The sequence below is a fragment of the Xenopus tropicalis genome, chromosome 1 (genome assembly GCF_000004195.4).
Source record: "Xenopus tropicalis strain Nigerian chromosome 1, UCB_Xtro_10.0, whole genome shotgun sequence".
NCBI classification, from domain to species: Eukaryota; Metazoa; Chordata; class Amphibia; order Anura; family Pipidae; genus Xenopus; species Xenopus tropicalis.
Genome location: NC_030677.2, coordinates 153,107,317 through 153,126,612, shown reverse-complemented (window position 1 = coordinate 153,126,612; position 19,296 = coordinate 153,107,317). Strand labels below are relative to the sequence as shown.

General features: G+C 38.0%; 1 protein-coding gene across 1 annotated transcript; it reads left to right on the top strand.

Moving 5' to 3' along the window:
- Nucleotides 1–4,635: 4,635 nt before the first annotated feature.
- slc2a11.2 (solute carrier family 2 member 11 gene 2) lies at nt 4,636–18,923 on the top strand. Its single transcript, NM_001352227.1, is given in 12 exon segments — nt 4,636–4,659; nt 4,753–4,851; nt 5,510–5,670; nt 5,805–5,929; nt 8,306–8,432; nt 8,520–8,668; nt 9,845–10,032; nt 10,202–10,312; nt 11,513–11,614; nt 14,004–14,079; nt 16,062–16,189; nt 18,527–18,923. Coding segments are annotated over 12 exon segments (1,470 nt in total). The 3' UTR covers nt 18,707–18,923.
- Nucleotides 18,924–19,296: the final 373 nt, after the last annotated feature.

Here is a 19,296-nt window from a genome sequence, read left to right as displayed (position 1 = left end):
AAAACATAGCAATAAGTTATACAGACTTGGCTGCAGCTATAAATGTTTTTGTTTTATTTACATTTCATATGGTTTTATATGGGTTTAAATGAAACAGGGCACGCTAAGAATCACAGTGCATGAAACTAATTATGCTACTGTTTTAAAACTTCTGACAGCCAGTAGGCAGAGGGGTGGTAAATTCTGGGAGGATGCAGGTCACTGGTTGGTTAATGTATCACTGCACTAGCTAATGTTAGCACCTCAAGACAAATGTTAATATTTAATTTGATTATATATATATGCTGCTAAGTATGATTTAGAAGAAATAAACCAGAGCACCCCATGTACTTGAAAGAAAATATAGCCGGAAACAAGCTATTTATAAGTCTAGGAGTGACTGTTTAGAAAGACAGGCTTTTTGTCTCAGGATAATAAAGCTCTATAAAAATCTAAAAAATACTTTATTTTGGATCAATCTTTCTTTCTAGGTGGGGTTCTACATCACATATACAGTATATGGTAATGTACATGGTAATGTACACAAACTGGCCCATCTCTAGAGAATGCATGCTTTATACTATAAAAGTCAAATATCAGGTAAAAAATATTCAGCAGAATAAGGGTCATTTATTTCCACCAGTGTTGAGCGCACGCACACAAATTCTAAGGCCAGTGCACACAACAAACTGTGGTGAACATAGAGAATTTTATGTGAAGACACAAAATGTTGTATTTATTCTGACCCAAGCACACAGTTTTTGAAAATGCCCACAAAAGTATTTGTTTGCACACATAGCAGCGAAAGAACATTGTTTGCCATCCATGGTAAAGTGCCTCCTAAGCCAAGGCTTTTATCTTGCCTCATGGCAGAAGTCGTACAACAACAATATATGAAAATGCTAATGATTTAATAGCTATTCAAGATTGTAAATGCTTTCTTTTTGGCCCTGGCTAAGCAGAAACCAAGCAGAAGTCAAGCTTGACTTTTTTTATTTGACAGTAAGGCAAATTATCCTTCTAAATTGCTTTGGCCCTATGTGCAGAAATTGTCTTTTGTGCACACTAAACTGTGTGTATGTAGAGAACAGATGCAATTCTTTCCCATGTGCCACCCTGAGGAACTTTTCGTAAGGCTGCCTTCCACCTTTCCCTGTACTTAGCTTTCCAGCGCTGGAGTGCGGGGGGCAGTCACACTCTATCTGCACTAGAAGAGCTAAATTTCTAATTGGATAACCATATATTTGGCTTTTAAAGTTATCAGTAACAGATTTTTGCCACCCCTGGTTACTTGCAGGGTGCTGCAGTCTAAGGCAAGGTTCTCACCTTGAATAAATAATGCAACATGCATCCATTTGGTCTGCTGTTTGATGAGCCAGAAATCTTTAAAGTCATCCAGTGTATAGACAGCATAGAATAATTATGTCCTAACATGGTGGGACTAAGTTACCAGTGAACAGTGATTATAAAAAAAAATTAAACAATTGTAAAAAGTACTGATCATTTTAGATTTAACCATTTCTTTTCTTTGCTGAAATGACAGCGCACAGCAATTATCACATTAAAATCCATTCTGCCAAATTGATAAATGTATTAATGTATTTACTGGCAGTTAGGAAAGTATTAATAAATGAGAAAAAATGCTGAACTACTGGAAATCCTCTACAATTCCCCAGTTTAGCATTATTATAAACTAGCACCTATGTTTAGGCCAAAGCTTATACTGAATCTAAAATGACAAATGTTCTATTAAATGAACTCCTGCAGAAAGAAGGTAATTATAAGCATATACTGTAAGTGTAGAAGACAAAGGTTGCCATCATTGGCATATGAATATTTTAAATAAGCAATTTTAAAACATTTAAAAAAACAACTTACTTTAATGTAATTTATTAAATGATTTCTCATAATGGCATTTAACATGGTTTCTACTTATTTGTACAGACCTTAGAACATTTTTTATTAACAATCAAAAAATAAGCTTTTACCTCTATTTATGGTGCAAAATTGTAAATAATTGTTTTTGAGGTCTAATGATAAGCCAGATTCATTACTAACCAAAAGTGTAGAAATAGCTGAGCCACTAGTTAACCGAGTGGTGCATAAAGGGATTTTAATGCATCTCATGACAGATTTTTGACCACTGGGCTATCAGTGTCCAGAGACTCCATTGTACATAATCTCCAGTCCCATAGACCTACATTCAGTAGGCCTTACAAGAAACGCTGCACTCTCAGATTTCAATCAGAACATTGCCACAATACAAAGATTTAACAGGTTGATGTTTAATGGAAAACTAGCCCCTGAACAATAAGGGTCTCTCTAAAAATATATTGCATTAAACAGATTATATGGCTTTGTCTAGTAAACCATTTCTGGCAGTATGTGCCATTGGCAACTCCTAAATAGAAAATTGCTATTTTTAGTGCTAAGGGACACCCTCTGGCTCACAGGGTACACAAACAAACTAAGGGCACACATACATGCTAGGTCACATCAGCGATTAATGGGGAAAGTTCTGTCTTTTACTCCCACACTTCTACCTGTTACAGTTAGAGCTGCATTATTTGCTTTCAGGTGATCTCTGAGGGAGCACACAGCCCATCTCAAAATGGTTGCTCAAGAGACAGGATGTAAAAGGGCAATATTTACCTATTTATATATATTCCAATTTGGTTACATTCTTTAATAGGTCACTTTATGCAAAGTATGATGCCTGACATCATGATAGGACTTTACCTAATCGATAATTTTTTGGACAAATACAGAGTCTTTCAAAAGACTGATTCCAACCCATATTTGCATATCCTGATTGGAAAAAAAAATGAAAAAAATAGTAAGTAAAAGTAAAGTAAATTTGTTGTTCATCATCTGTGGGTAAACACTTGTCATCTTCAGTTGTTCAAAGCTGTACAAAGTCATGTGTTCAGATTTGGTTAAAATGGACCAGTAATAATCTGTATTCTGGATAACAAAAGCAAAAAATACTAAATACAAGTACAGGCGTGGAATCTCTGATACAGAAACTTTCTCCAGAAAGATCTCAATTATGGGAAGGCCAACTTCCATAGGCTCCCTTTTAATCAAATAATCCAAATTTTTAAAAATGACTTTCTTTTTCTTTGTAATAGTAAAACAGTATATTTTACTTGATCCAAACTAAGATATAATTAATACCGTTTGGTTTATATAATGATTTTTTAGTAGACAAAGTATAGTGAGCCCAATTACAGAAAGACCTGGAAAACTCCAGATCCCGAGCATGTTGGATAACAGGTCCCATGCCTGTACCAAGTTTAGAGATAGCTAATAGTGGTGATGGCAGGCATGGGATTCATTTCCATTACTGAGGAAATTCTTTTCTTGCCATAAGTTGTTGGCCACGCTAAAGCTTCTTATTTTCCTTGTGCAGGGCTGAAAGGAATTTCATCTTTTAGAAAGTGATTAAAGGGGTGGTTAACTTTTAGTAAGTTATAGAATGGCTAATTCTAATTAGATTTTCAATTGGTTTTCATTATTTATTTGTTATAGTTTTTTAATTATTTGCCTCCTTCTTCCAACTCTTTGCAGTTTTTAAACGGGGTCACTGACCCCAGCAGCAAAAAAACTGTTGCTCTGTGAGGCTACTTTCTTTACTATTCAGGCCCTCCCCTATCCATGTACCAGTCTCTCATCCAAACCACTCCCTGGTTGCTAAGGCAACTTGGACCCTAGCAACCAATGGCTGCTGAAACTCCAAACTAGAGAGCTGCTAAACTGAAAATGAAATAACTAAAAAAAAATTACAAATAATAAAAAATGAAGACCAATTGCAAATTGTCTCAGAATATTATTCTCTACATCATACTGAAAATTGCTTCAAAGGTGAACGACCCCTTTAATGTGATTTTTAGCTTACTGCAGTTAACGATGGTTGAAATTTCCTTGTGCCTTTCTATACAGGATATGAACAAAGTTGTTCCTGCTGCAGCTGTGCCGGGCCTTTTTATTACTGGACATGCCCACACTGACATCACTGAATTTGCCACCTGGTTTTTAAAGCTAAAGTTGCACTATGTGTGGAAATAAGGAACGTTGTCACCGTTATAGAAGCAAGCACAAAAAGTCCATATACTCACGGTTCATTATGTGTTGGTGCAAATCCTCCAGATGCACCTGGCTAGGTGCCTATATCAATGAGCACAAGAAAAGAAATTTATAGAAGGACATCCCAACATTTAAATAGTAAAAAAAAGGGCAATTTAGACTGTACTCTTGTTCTGAAAAAGGCCACATCCCTCTTATAAGTAGAAAACCACTCACTTAATGATAACCACTACCCTTTTCTGTACTGCCCTGCCTTAATTGTGACCATAGGAGGTATGTGGTATATCGTTCCTTTAAGTGGAAATACTTATTTCTTTTTTTTTTTTCCTCTTTGCACAGATCAGTATATCATATTTAGAAGGGAGCAGCAATTTTTTTTAGGATAGTAAGGAGAGCAGTCACAAGAAGTTACTATCTAACATGGGCTATAAACGTCTGTATTGCAGATACACAGGTAATAAGAAGCCAGAGGTTAATAAGCAAGAGAAGGAGTGTCTCTGGCCATCTCTGGATATCCTTATAAACAGGGTATAAGGATCCTCATTTGCACTCACTATTTTCTCTTTATCCATGAACTCTCAGGTTCATAGTGGGGTAAGTCCTGTCTCACTTGTGAATATTTTGTCTCCCGTAAAAATAAACCCCTCAAATTAAACTGAAAAAATATGGGTTGTGGTTTTTCCACAGAAGCTCACTCTAAACCTCACATTGCTATGTCTGGTTCTTGGCATCGGTGGAACCTTTCAGTATGGACTACATATATCTCTCATCAACTCACCAGCAGAGGTAAGATTCTAATATTTTATAGGGCCTCACTTTGAAGTATCTAGATGCGCAATGCAGCTGTAACGTTGACTGTTCATAACACATTTTGATTGACTGTGTTGCTTACTATAATAATTTATATCACTAGAATTTAGCCACCCTCAGTAAAAATTATTATAGTTAACAAAAGAAAACAGACCAACTATCAGCTAAAGGCAAGTACTATTAGGGTGAAGACATACAAAACTACTAGAGCTCAGTATTGTCCATAGCAAGGTATTTTCTGGAGTTTAATAGCCATGAAAAAGTAGCTGCTACTAGTTGCTCAATGTGTCTTCACCCTTACTGCTCAACAGTCTAATTTTAAATATCAGATCTGCCTCAGTTTACACATAGTGCCAGTAAGTGGAGAAGGAGTTCCAAAGATAAATTTTAGCAGACAATTGACCACTTAATGTGCAGTGAGTTCCAATATTATTCTCTCATGAACAATACAACTTATTGAATGGAAGATTCATTTATTAAGCTACATCTGCCTAATAAGTTAATGTCCCAAAAGACAATGATGTCACCTTCCAAACACCTAGGATACCAGATAGGTATGAAATCCTTATGCCTAATTTTAGCTCCAAAGATGTGTCCTATTATTTTTCTGCTCTTTCTTATTTTGGCACCTTAGTATATCCAGAAATTTATCAACGACACGTGGCAGCATCGTTATGGCTCTCCACTACACCCAGATAAAATCACTTTATTCTGGTCTTTCATTGTGTCTGTGTACAGCATTGGTGGATTGATGGGATCCTTAATCGTTGGATACTTGTCTGTCTCATTTGGAAGGTAAAGAGTCTTGTGCTTACATAATAAATAACCGTTTGGGTTGCACATCTGATGGGCTATATTTATTATGTACATACAAATTAATTACTAACTGTTTAGTCTAATTCTACTTTATATTTTATCCTCTTTCGCAGGAAGAAGACTCAACTCTACAATAATGTCTTTGCTTTGTTGGGTGCTGCTCTCATGATGCTGAGCCCAGTTGCACAGTCATTTGAGATGATTATAGTAGGAAGGTTCCTGTATGGGGTAAATACAGGTATAGAGCAGAAGTTCTGGCAATTCCATTATTCCTGTGCATAAATGGCTGATTAAATGTTGAAGGAGGTGAGATTCCATATACTCCTAACAGGGTTACTATTTGTGCACAAATGACATTTGCCCAATATGGGTTAATTATATAAAAGTTAAATGTAAAACGATTACTATATAGATTCTTTGCTTATGGGTCAGGACCCAAAATTTGGTCTCATTGCTGTTTAGAATGGGCTAAGTTTATAAGTTAAGTTTTTCCTTACAGTAGGAAATACTAATTAAAATAAAGCTGATTCTTTGCCTTTATTTGACAATAAGGTTAAGAAGCACATAGATAGATATAGATGTTTTGTGCAAGATACAATTAAACAGAATGTGTACTCTGTTTGTGCTTTATCTGCTGCTTTAATTGCATGGTAGTTTCCATTGTTTTATACTAAACTGTGCACACATAGGATGCTGTTCTTACTAGACTTTCAACATTCCCTGTACCTACCTGTTAAATCATCTACAAATAACCAACTCCTGATTTATAATGACAGAAATAGAGGTGATAGAAGAAGCTCATTGTGGCTTACTGGTTAGCATTGCTGCGTTATAGCACTGGGCAGGTTTGATTCCAATGGGGCCCTATTTGTATGAAGATGTTCTCCCTGTGTCAGTGTGTGTTTCCTCCAGATACTCCAGTCTCCTTCCACACTCCAAAAACAGACAGGTCAGTTGGCTCCTGATAAAATGGAAAAAGAGAGCATGTAGGGAAAACAAGATGAAAAATAAAGTGAATTATAGTGCAGCAAATCTTATAAGCTAGTACACCCTGTGAGATAAAGAGAATTATTTAGGCATAAAGGAGGGAGATAAGGAAAGATAGGATATACAGGAAATAACTCTTACAGACATAGGCAGGAATATAAAAGGGAACTGGAAATTAAGTTAATGCATCCATTGACAAAAATAAAGTGATAACAAAAAGCCAGGAGATAAGGCATCCCCACAATCACCTTTTTTAGAGAGAAGAATTTATCACATCAGGGCTCTTTTTGCGGGCCTGTCCCTATGGAAAAGATGTATTGATGATGATATTGTTATTTGGAACAAAGGGGAACAGGCCTTACTTTATTTTGTAAGAGGGCTACCGTAATTGAAAATTATATAATGAATTTTAAATCTATATCAGAAATAGCCAAATCAAATCCCATACTTATTTTAAACCAGCTGTAAAAAAAAAAAGGCTTTTTCCCTGTACAGCCTTTGCAAAGTATGTTGGTATAGTCAGAAGGTTAAGAGTTTTAATACTGAAGAAAATTTTCAAATTCAGGAGATTATTAAATGCGATTCAACTGTTATCTATGTAGTGGAGTGCCCATGTGGCCTCGCATATGTAGCTAAAACTAACAGGGTTAGAAAAAGAATATTTGTAAGGGGTATGAAAAACTTTTTTTTTTTTTTTTAACTTTGTGTTTATTAATTGTTTTATGACAAAATCATTTACATATAAAACATGTAGGGGGAAAAGTAGAGAGAGAAGGAATAACATTTGTACAGAAGAGGGGGGAGAAGCAGGGGTTGGACTCTCGCCTATTTATTATAATAAATGTACACTTTCTTTATTTTCTGAACTGGGTTTATCCATTATTGGGCCTGGTCATCTTCTGGTTGCTTAGTGCATTTCTTATGTAGTGTAGTGGGTTGGTTTCTGAATATGTTGGATTTCATTCATCTTCAAAAGGATTACAATGGTTTGGGATTGAAGTAACTAAACCACATTGGAGGGAGGGGACTTAAATACAAATACAGGTATGGGACCTGTTATCCAGAATGGGGTTTTCCGGATAAGAGATCTTTCCATAACTTAAGTCTGCTAAAAATCATTTAAATATTGAATAAACCCAATAGGCTTGTTTTGCCTAAAATAAGTATTAATTACATCTTAGTTGGGATCAAGTACTTTAAAAGGGGAGAGCTGGTGGATATACAGTATCTGATTGCACTGTTTATAAAGCAAAAATTACTGACTTTCTGAATTAAATAACAGCAGCAAAATCTACTGCATATTTAACCATTTAATGGGCCAAATGACAGGAAATGGCCATTAGTGTACAAAAAAAATCCCTTATGATGCATTTATCCAGCTCCATTCCATCATTTTACATGTTTTTTTTTTTACCTCTACAAATGCCATAATTTTCTTCCACACAAATGGATTACCTGTAATTAAGGGTTTAAGGGTTTTCACACATCTTCCATCCTTATAGACTCCAAATGGACACCTTATTGATCCCCTTTCCATTTTTTCTTTGGAATTATTTGTATTCTAAGAGCATTCTGTATATGTGCAAATATGTGCATTTCTGTCAACATATGAAATGTGTTTCTCCAGGTGTAAGTCTGAATTTGCACACAATGTATATCGGTGAGTGCGCCCCCAAGAAACTCAGAGGGATTTCTGTAACAGTGTCTTTATTCATTGCCTTAGGGAAGTTGATGGGTTTTGTTGTGGGTCTGAGGTAAGTAACTAATCTTGTATAAGTGCCTGACAGTGTATGTCTCCCTGTTATTTTTGCTTTGTATGACACATTTCATCTCTTTGACAGGGAATTCCTGGGTTCTGAGGCTCTGTGGCCCTATCTTATGTCTTTCAGTGCAGTACCTGCTCTTGTCCAGTTGCTGACACTGCCCTTCTTCCCAGAGTCCCCTCGTTATCTCCTCATTGATAAAGACAACAAGGAAGGCTGTCTAAAAGGTGCAAAGCAATGTTTGGAAATTATTGATCAGAACCAAGGTTGATATTTAATGGATTTCATATTCTGCCGGAATGCACTGTACATTTATTTTATAATACTTCAGTAAGCATTTGGCAGTTCCCATCACTGAATAATGGAGATTCATTTAAAGCAAGAAATATGAAATATTAACTAGTCATAAAGACAGGCTTCCCTATCCACAGAAATAAATAGCTCACTTATGTTTTAGCATCATGCTTCTTAACATATATATAACAAATATATATTTGGAGAAACTAGTATGAGAAAAGAGGAAATAAGTAGAAGGTAAAAACAATGACAACTGAAAATGAAGCACCAAAAAGTAGGGCGTGGGGACACAAGGAAATAGAAAAGTCAAGAAAAAAAGAGCAAGAATAAACATGACTGGGAACAATGCCAGATAATAAGAAAGTTAAGGAATTGTATAGCTGAAGAGATTCCAAAAAACCGTTAGGGGATAATAGGACACAATCTGAAATCTAAGGTTGATGGTATACAGGGACAGCATTAGACTTGGCTGCTGGAGCACCTGGAGAAAAGCCGGTGGCCCAGACCTAATCTCAGCTGGGTGCTCCACTGATCTGCCAGTCTCCCTCCCGCAGCTTGCTTCAGGTAAATTTGTGCCATAATCCTAAAGAAAAAGATACAAAGTGCTACTATATTAGCAGTTTTAGACTGATAATTCCAGGCTTTTTGGCTTTATGCAGGCAGACAATTAGGGTTGCTGACAGTTTAAACCTGTTAATGTCTGAGAAACCACTAAAAATAGAAAATTAATATATAAAGTTGACCACTGTGAGCAAGTTTATATATGTTGACATTTGAGGGGTTAAAAGAACACTTAAAACGTTATTCAAGAATGATTCAAACATACCCATATCAAGGCAATAATTTACTTAACTTAGTGTCTGTTTAACAAATTGTTTACATTTGGCTGCATATACATACCCACAATATTAACACATCCTCAAGTGCATAGCACTTGTACATCAGGATTATCCAACATTCATCTTCATTATGTTACTGATACCATCTATATGGTGACACAAAATTGGTCATTATTCTACACTTGGCCCTTATTAACCCATATCGCTTATTTGCATTAAGCATTTACTTTATAAATATAGGAGATCCTCTCTCTGTTATTTTGTCAGCTATGCAGCAGCTGTGGGGTGCAGGAGATCATGTGGCAGAGATGGACGATATGCTGGCTGAAAAGAATTCATTAGAAGGAGAGCAGAGGAAAGGTGTGATGGATCTCCTGAAGAAGCGCTGTGTGCGCTGGCAGATGATTTCGATTGTTCTGACGTGTGGCGCCATTCAGCTTACTGGCATCAATGTGGTACTGTAAGCTACCTTAGAACAAAAGTGCATTACAGATATCAGTGAGAGCATTTCTTTTAGGCTCATATTACCTATTCAGTTTAAAGTAAAAGATATATCAATGTGTAGGTGACATGTTTAGAGATTCTCTTACCAGAAAGAATCCTGCTTTCCTTTTACCCTATCAGGTATACTTCTATGCCTATGATGTGTTCCGGAATGCTGGCATTCCAGACAGACAGATTCCATTCATCTCACTTGGAATTGGAGTTACTGAGGCATTAACTACGGTACTCTGTGTAAGTTTTGCACATTATATCTGAGATATAGAGCATAGATACAGATATATTGGATATGCGTAGCATAGTTCTGGGGTGGCTGATTATCCTGGCATGCATTCACTGCCACAGGGGCATGACTGGCAACATATGAACAAAATATTCATATTGTTGCTGGGCACCAAGAAAACTAAGTTAAAAGAAACACAGAATTAAAAACTGCACTGCAGAACACCTTGCATAGGGAATCATTCTTAATAGCCATCGGTGGAGTAACATGAACAGGCAGAGGCCAACTCCAAAATAACTATTAGAGGGGCCTAGCACACACAGTCTCACCAACCTTGCCCACCAAGCCACCCACTTGCTTGTTCGTATTTGGAGTTGGCAGCAATGCTAGCTGCAGAAGGGGCAGGGGAGGGGTATTACCATATAGTAGACCCCACAGTCCAGGTCCCCCTGTGATTACAGGGTCTCCTGTATAATAGTCACACCATTAATCATGGTTATCACAATATTAATTGCAGTTTAAGCATTTCTGCTTCCCAGGGTAAGAGAGTCAAAACTATGGCAACTATCTAGGGGAGAAAATATGTGACAAGTTTTTAGCTCAATGACATTTATTTGTGCTGTTATATATGTTTACAGGATGCAATCCTTTGTGTTTGACACAGTGCAATGTTTCATACTAATGCCTTCTGGTGCTGCGCTCCTTGCTTTAATGTACTGGTTGGAGGTTTAAAAAGTATTAAAGATCTAAACAATTGATTATATATTAAAACACTAGAGGGCCCCCTTGAGCTATAATAACGTGTACCAATTTTGCATCTACACACACACCATTCTTTTCCATTCCTGATGCATCATTAATGTCTGTTCAACCTGCAGTCCTAAAGTTCAATACACATCAAATGAGACCACCAATATCAATATATGAGGCACAATAGGCACAATGTTAGCAGATGCTTTTTGAGTTCCTAATATCTAGAATACAAAGCTACTATTAGGAGCCAAGGATTTCACCTTGAGTTACTCAGGCACTAAGCACTGAGAGTAAGTGAGAGTAAGCTCTATGGAACCTGGACTCAATAAGATAATGCACACAGTTGTGTAAGATTAGCAGTGGTTTATGTAATAATTACTATTTATATTATACAATAGTAGTAACATTTGTTAGTCTGCTTTCCATTGTATATTCTCACCTTCTGCTTATAATCACAGGGATTTGTTATTGATCGAATGGGAAGAAAGCCCCTACTCTGGATAAATTATGGAGTCATAACACTGACACTTTCACTTCTCACTGCTACACTATCTCTTCAGGTAAGTTCCAGCAGCACCATCTATCACCTGCTAAACTGATTCCAGGTGGAAGGGCTGCTGTACTGGAGGTGGGGCAAGGTGCAACAAACAGGCAGTAAGTCCACAGTGCAACTGCTCACCTGTAAATTGTTCAGGAATGGAGAGCAGATATTTGCACCCAGCACTGCTTACAAGAGGGGCCAGCACAAGTTATGTGCGGGTCAGGAAAAACTCAACCTGTACCCGACCCTAACTCACAAATCCTTAACCCAACCCTAACTCACAAATCTTTAACCCAACCCTAACCCACAAATCCTTAACCCAACCCTAACCCAAAAATCCTTAACCCAAACCCACAAATACTAAACCCAACCATAACCCACAAATACTAAACCCAACCCTAACCCACAAATACTAAACCCAACCCTAACCCACCAATCCTTAAAGGAACAGTAACACCAAAAAATGAAAGAGCTTTAAAGTAATAAATATATAATGCACTGTTGCCCTGCACTGGTAAAACTGGTGTGTTTGCTACAGTAACACTACTATAATTTATATAATAAGCTGCTGTGTAGCCACGGGGGCAGCCATTCAAGCTGGAAAAAAGGTGAAAAGGCACAGGTTACATAGCAGATAACAGATAAGTTCTGTAGAATACAATAGTGTTTTATCTGTTATCTGCTATGTGCCTGTGCCTTTTCTCCTTTGAATGGCTGCCTCCATGGCTACATAGCAGCTTATTTATATAAATTATAGTAGTCTTTCTGAAGTAAACACACAACTTTTACCAGTGCAGGGCAGCAGCACATTATATTTTAGTTACTTTTATACACTTTCATTTTTTGGTGTTACTGTTCCTTTAACCCAACCCTAACCCACCAATCCTTAACCCAACCCTAACCCACAAATCCTTAACCCAACCCTAACCCACAAATCCTTAACCCAACCCTAACCCACCAATCCTTAACCCAACCCTAACCCACCAATCCTTAACCCAACCCTAACCCACCAATCCTTAACCCAACCCTAACCCACCAATCCTTAACCCAACCCTAACCCACCAATCCTTAACCCAACCCTAACCCACCAATCCTTAACCCAACCCTAACCCACCAATCCTTAACCCAACCCTAACCCACCAATCCTTAACCCTAACCCACAAAATGTTGCCAATGTAGGACGTGCAGTCAATCCTTGCTGCATGTTTCCACTCTTTCAGCTATTTCTGCATGCACCTTAGGTTACAAGACAGGGAAACTTTGGGAGCAAAGGAAGAGGGTACTTCTAAAGTATGACACGCAATGGTCACATCCAACCCAATGGTGATCCGAATTTGAACCCTAACCCGCCTGACCTAAGGGTAATCCCGGTCATCTGACGAGTTACAGGTCAACCCACACATCACTAAAAGCACATTAGCAGGATGTGGGCATCATCTCACATCAGGGAAAGCAAGGTGTACTTAACACTTATTTTGGTCCCCTACCAAGTACATAGTATAATATTATGAGTAATGCACAGTGATGAGTGCAGTTTTTATCCCATTAGCACACCAGTATATATAGGTACAAAAATGCAGTGGTGCCGTAGCCATAAGTGAACTGTACAAATTAAAGGACATGTAAAGCCTACATTTTCCTACCATGCATACACGTTGGGCACATCTCCCCCACCCAAAGGGCTCATTTGTACTGCATATATCCCCTCTATTTTTCCAAGGTCTTAACATTTTCCTAAAACAAATAGCAGCTTTGACCCGGCGCCCATTTTCCCTCTGACATTTACAACTGCAAACAGCACATGTGCCCTGTAAAGTTCATGCAATGAAGAATGTAGGCTTACAGAGGCTTTTTGATAAACAAAAATGTTTTACTTGGATTGAGCACTGTAATGCTTAAGCTGAGCTCAGGAGAGAAGGTAAGGTGAAAAAATAGGAGCAGGCAGCTAGAGTAGAGTTTATGTGGGAACCAACAATGCCATCTCTTTATTGGCTGGAGGGAGTGTTTAGTAATCTGAGCTGAGAAGAACTGGGCATGCTCAATAGCCAAAGTGAACTCCTGAGCGAGGGGGCTTAGTGTGTAAGCTGTGGAGGAGGAATCCCAAGTGATTAAGGGGATGCTGCAGCCTTACTATTAACCTTTGGACAACCAGAGTGGCAGGTGTTTAAAGATTTTAAAGAGGCTTACATGTCCCTTAAAGATAATTAGAATTGGCTGCTGTATTGAAGGTCAGCATATTCCCTGTTGGGTGCAAGATAGAGCACCATAATAGAAAATATAAAAAGTTAGTCTTTGCAATAAACACATTTTATGATCAGCAGCTAACATTTTTCGCAAGCTTAAAGAGTGCTTGTTGCTCTTCATTTTTGTTTTCAGGTTCAAATGCATTTGACTTTGTTCCCTTACAGGATTTGCACAGTTGGATGCCTTATTTTTCTTCTGCTCTTATCTTCATCTTCACTCTCAGTTTTGGCCTTGGACCAGGTCAGTGTTAACATTTTTGCTTGTGATCTTAAAATTATCTTCTATAAATGGCCTGTCAGCTATCAATCCGTTATGCCTTTGTTACGGTTGCTAAAGGAGCTGCTGTATCGTGTAGTGATCAATGATGTATAAAAAGCAGAAGCAAACCCCAAACCCACTATAAGGTCACAGAAGGCAAGTCCAGAGTGGTCTGTAGCAATATCTCTAACCCACAAAGTTAAGATTTACTTGCAACCAGTTCCCACCTGATGGGGGATAAATCCTTCCGACCCATTGTAAACCCATGGCTTTGAGTTTGCCTGCTCATTACTACTATCATGCTTTTTATCTGCAGTATAATGCTGGTCATTCTAATAGGTAAAATTCTTGGCAGGGGCCTACAAGGAGCTGGTATATGAATATTCAATTCAGAACCTACCTTCAGTGCCATTCATTGCCTCAGAATGCTTCCCTTTTAGTTACATAGTAGCACCACATGTTGCCTGCCACCTTCAAATAGCATTTGGAATGTGCTATGAGCCTAAGGAGCAGCTTTACTCAGTTTACAGTGTAATGACCAAACATGGTCAAAACTGGAATTCCCTTGTCTGATAGAAACTTCATTCACCATTTTTTGATGATTTCTTTAATCTTTGCATGTGATTTCATATATATACCTACTAGAACTAGTCGTAGCCATAATAGAAGCAGGGTCGCACTGGGGGGTGCAGGGCCGACCGGGACTTTAATAATAGGATGCACAGCAAACACCAAAAATGACACCAGGTAGTCTTTGTAAATATCTAGTATCTGATTTGCATTGAATCACACCAGCAGTTGCATTAATTTTGGAACATTGGACACAATTACGGTAGACACAGTACGATAGCCCATTTGGACCTGCAGTGACACTGAAAAAAGCTCTGGTAAAAAACTCTGCATTGTGGATAAAAATATGGCAGTTGTGCTCGAAATTGCCCTTTGTTCACCACACTTGTGTACATGTGCCCTAATATGTTTTATTGATGATTTAGGGCAGGGTCACATGGGGTTTCTTGAGTGACAATTTAAACCCTTCTACTGACCACAGGCCATCAATGGAAAGTACTGGGGACTACTTGCCCAACAAGTTTCATCCTAAAAAGTAGCTACAGGGCAAACACCTCATGTACACACTATTATAAAATACTGTATTAAGACGATTATTTGTAGATTGTAAGCTCTTTTGGGCAGGGCTCTCTTCACCTCTTGTATCGGTTATTGATTGCTTTATATGTTACTCTGTATGTCCAATGTATGAAACCCACTTATTGTACAGCGCTGCGGAATATGTTGGTGCTTTATAAATATATGTTAATAATAATAATAAGTCACTTAGGAGTTCCTTGACCATAGAAAGATACCAGGCAAAAAAGCATGTGCTTTTGTACAGTTCATAGAACTCCAATATCCTTGTATTTTACAAAAGTGGGTACATTATTTGCTATAATGCACACGTTTCAGTGACACAAATTACATCACAAAGCACTAATTATATAGTAAATAATGTACCCCAAATGTAAAATTTAAGGATATTATAATTCACAAGTTTTGGTAAGTCGGGTGACAGAAATGATCTCTATGCACCGATTATAACTGATGACATCACCATGCACCACTTACAGTATAAGTCTATAATGTACTGGGTATGTAAAGCTCTTGTGTATTATAAGGATATAATTTACAGAATATTTATAAATCTTGTATATGTAAGCTTTTTTGGCCAGGGCCCTCTTTACCTCTTGTATTTGTTATTGGTTGTTTCTGTGTTTCTTTTTTAATGTTTAATATATACACCCATTTATTATACAGCGTTGCGGAATATGTTGGCACTTTATAAATACGTGTTAATAATTACATACTTTATTTATAGAATAAAAGAATAAAAATAGAAGCAGCCTAAGAAAAAAAACATACCTAAGTCTGGATGAATAATGCATGCATAATTTATTTATTTTCATCAGGTGGTGTAAGCTGTGTCATCCCTACTGAAATGTTTGTACAGTCATATAGACCAGCTGCGTACATGTTAATAGGAATTCTGAATTGGCTGGGAATGTTTATCTTGGCTTGGAGCTTCCCTTTCATGGAGGTAAGATATGGAAGTATGTGAGCTTGAAATTGCTATTAAAATGCACCGTCTCATATCACCTTCATCATCAGTGGCATCATCAGAGGGCCCTGGGAAACAGGCGGTCTGCAAGGGGGGCTGGGTGACCCACAATACGTGTGAAATTGCAGGTCACCTATGTTCACATCACAGGTCAACCACAATTTTGTGTAGGAGGGGGGCCCAGAAAAACATTTTTATTTTAATTTTATTCCAGTTACTATTTATTTGATGCTAAAACACTATTTGGTAAATATTGGGTGCTGCTTGGTTTGGATTACTCACCTCCCCAAAGTGTTGTGTATAAAAGTATATGTGTGAACTTGGTGTCATGCTAATTCACATGGCATCACATGGATTCAATTTTGGCTTTTTGATTGGCTTTGGCTTTTTAAAGTGGAATTACAATTTTTTTGGTCTATATAGTATACCTGTTGAAAGGTGCTGGAATTTTCAACTTTTTTTTGGGGCCTTCCTTGAATTCCTTAGTGAATTCCAAAGGTCTGTTTCTGCCACTGTATTTCTCAAGGTCCAGAAGCCCAATTATCCTTGGCAGCGGTGATTCTGGGGTTGCTGCCACCCCCTCTCTCTTGCTCCATGCTTACAATTTTAGCATCAGAGCAGGTCCAGAGGGGGCCGCATCGCTAGTGCAGCTGCATAACTACAGCACATTGGCCCATAGTACCAATACTTTTTCTTGAGCCTTCTCACTGGCACTACACCCACACGTGCCCTCAAAAAAACAATTTCCTAATCTCTTCAAGTTCACAAGAAGGACAGTGGAGGATTCCACACCATTTTTTTGGAGGCTTATTGGAGATGAATGTAATTGCTGATTCACTCATTTCCAGTTTGCTCCTCTTCCATGTTACTTTGCATTCTCATTCCAGCCTAGGGAATATTTACACAGGAAGCTGTTCATCCCCATCATGCATTCAGTATGTTGTAAACTCCACAGCCCTCTTACCTACAAACACAAAACATTCCAGTCCTCCCGGATTATATTTGGCATGAGAACAGAACAAAGCTACCTGTATAGAGTTCATTGCTATGAACTCTAAAGAGAAACTGTCATGATTTTTATGGTGTGCTTTTTATTTCTAAATGACACTGTTTACATAGCAAATAATTCACTCTACTATTTAAATTTTATTCTTAAACCAACAAATGTATTTTTTAGTTGTAATATTGGTGTGTAGTCGCCATCTTAATGCATTGTGCCTGAGTCTGAGCTTTCAGAAGGAGCCAGCACTACACATTAGAACTGCTTTCTGGTAACCTATTGTTTCTCCTACTCCCATGTAACTGGAGGAGTCCCAGGCTGGACTTGGATTTGTTACTGTTGAGTGCTATTCTGATACCTGCTGGGAGCTGCTATCTTGCTCCCTTCCCATTGTTCTGCTGATCGGCTGCTTGGGGGGGGGGGGGTAGATATCACTCCAACTTGCAGCTCAGCAGTATGAAGTGTGAATGAAGAGCTTAGGTCACATGGCTGTGGTACCCTGGGAAAAGAAGAATATGGCTGTAGGTTGTAGTGATATTGCAGTGTTATATTACAGAGTGATATTGCAGTGACTCTGTGCCACTTGTTGTCAACACAGGATCATGCTAGGCTTTCTAGTCAGACCTGTGGATGGGATGTTATTTACAGATCTTTAGCTGTGCACCCGTGTAGAATTCTTTCTGCCCTTCCAGTACAAAGGACTTATTTGTAGGGTTTTTATGTTTTTTTTTTTTATTAAAAACTTCACAATAAAAGATTAACATAACTCAGACCAACATGCCGGCCAATAATTTCAACTTACAACCAAAATTCCCCTCCCCCCAGTCCACTGGCCAAATGTCCTGATGAAGAACCTGACAATTGGACAAAAGCAGTCTCAGTTCTAGGAAGAGTCTATGCCTTTGCCATGGATTTCCGAAAGAGGATGATGGAAAATTAAAACTATTTACATCCATAGGGATTTGTTGCTCCCGGTGATCTGAAGGAGCAAAATCCAAAATAGTGAACTTGGCAGGTCCAGAAAGCTCCAAGTCCCATGTAAGAACACAGTCTAATAACAGTGTTAAAACTCCTCTTATTTGGAGGGCATGTTAGTACTGTTATGAGGGCCTGGACTGGCAATCTTTGGATTCTGGCAAATGCCAGAGGGGCTGCTGTAAGATGCCATAGACAGTCACTATTTATTGTGCTGGTTGGGGGTCTGTTTGGGCCTCTGTGAATTTGAAATTCCAGGGCTTATTTTGAATCCCAGACCTGCTATCATGATTAGTGAAATGTTGCTTCCTTCCAATTGGTGTATTTATTTCTCTCCACAGGCAGCATTGGGTGCTTTCTGCTTTGTTTTCTTCATAATTCTCTGCATCTGTATGGGTATATTCTCATTTCTAATATTGCCAGAGACAAAAAACAAAAGCATTCTGGAGATTTTGGATTCATTTAACCAACTAAACTTTAGGCAGCAGAAGACAAATCCTGTACATTCCACCAGACTATAGGATTCAAAGTGCTTTCTCATCAGAAATTTGTACATGCACCTGTAAACAACAAGTGGAACAGAGGGACAGATGGAGTAACATCTGGAGGACAAAAAGCATTTTTTAAATTGAAAATCAAGCAAGTGGTATGGCAGCTTGTGCCACCAAACAATCAGTTTTCCTGAACTTTCCTGATGTTGCTATAGGTTAAAAAGAATGAATAAAGCCTTGCTGGGAAGTTGTGTATATGGGAAAAATCATTCATTTCATAGAGACTGAGACCTGATGCTCATAGTAAAAAGTTATAAAAGGACAGGCCTATGTTAGGGTGACATGGGTATAGAATTTGCGATATATCTTCACAGGCAGGTGCAGAGTAACTGTTAAATGAGCTGTGCCATATGGATTGAAAAAGGACCAAAGTTTATTAAGTTCAACCTCTCCAAATGAACTGAAGTGCACATATATACACATACTCATACAAACCAACACCTATACCAACTAACTAACTGTAGATCTTAACATCACTATAGCATTCAATAATACACTTGTTCAAAAAATAATCCAAGCCCCTCTTAAAGGCATTAACAGAATCTGCCATCACTAGGCAG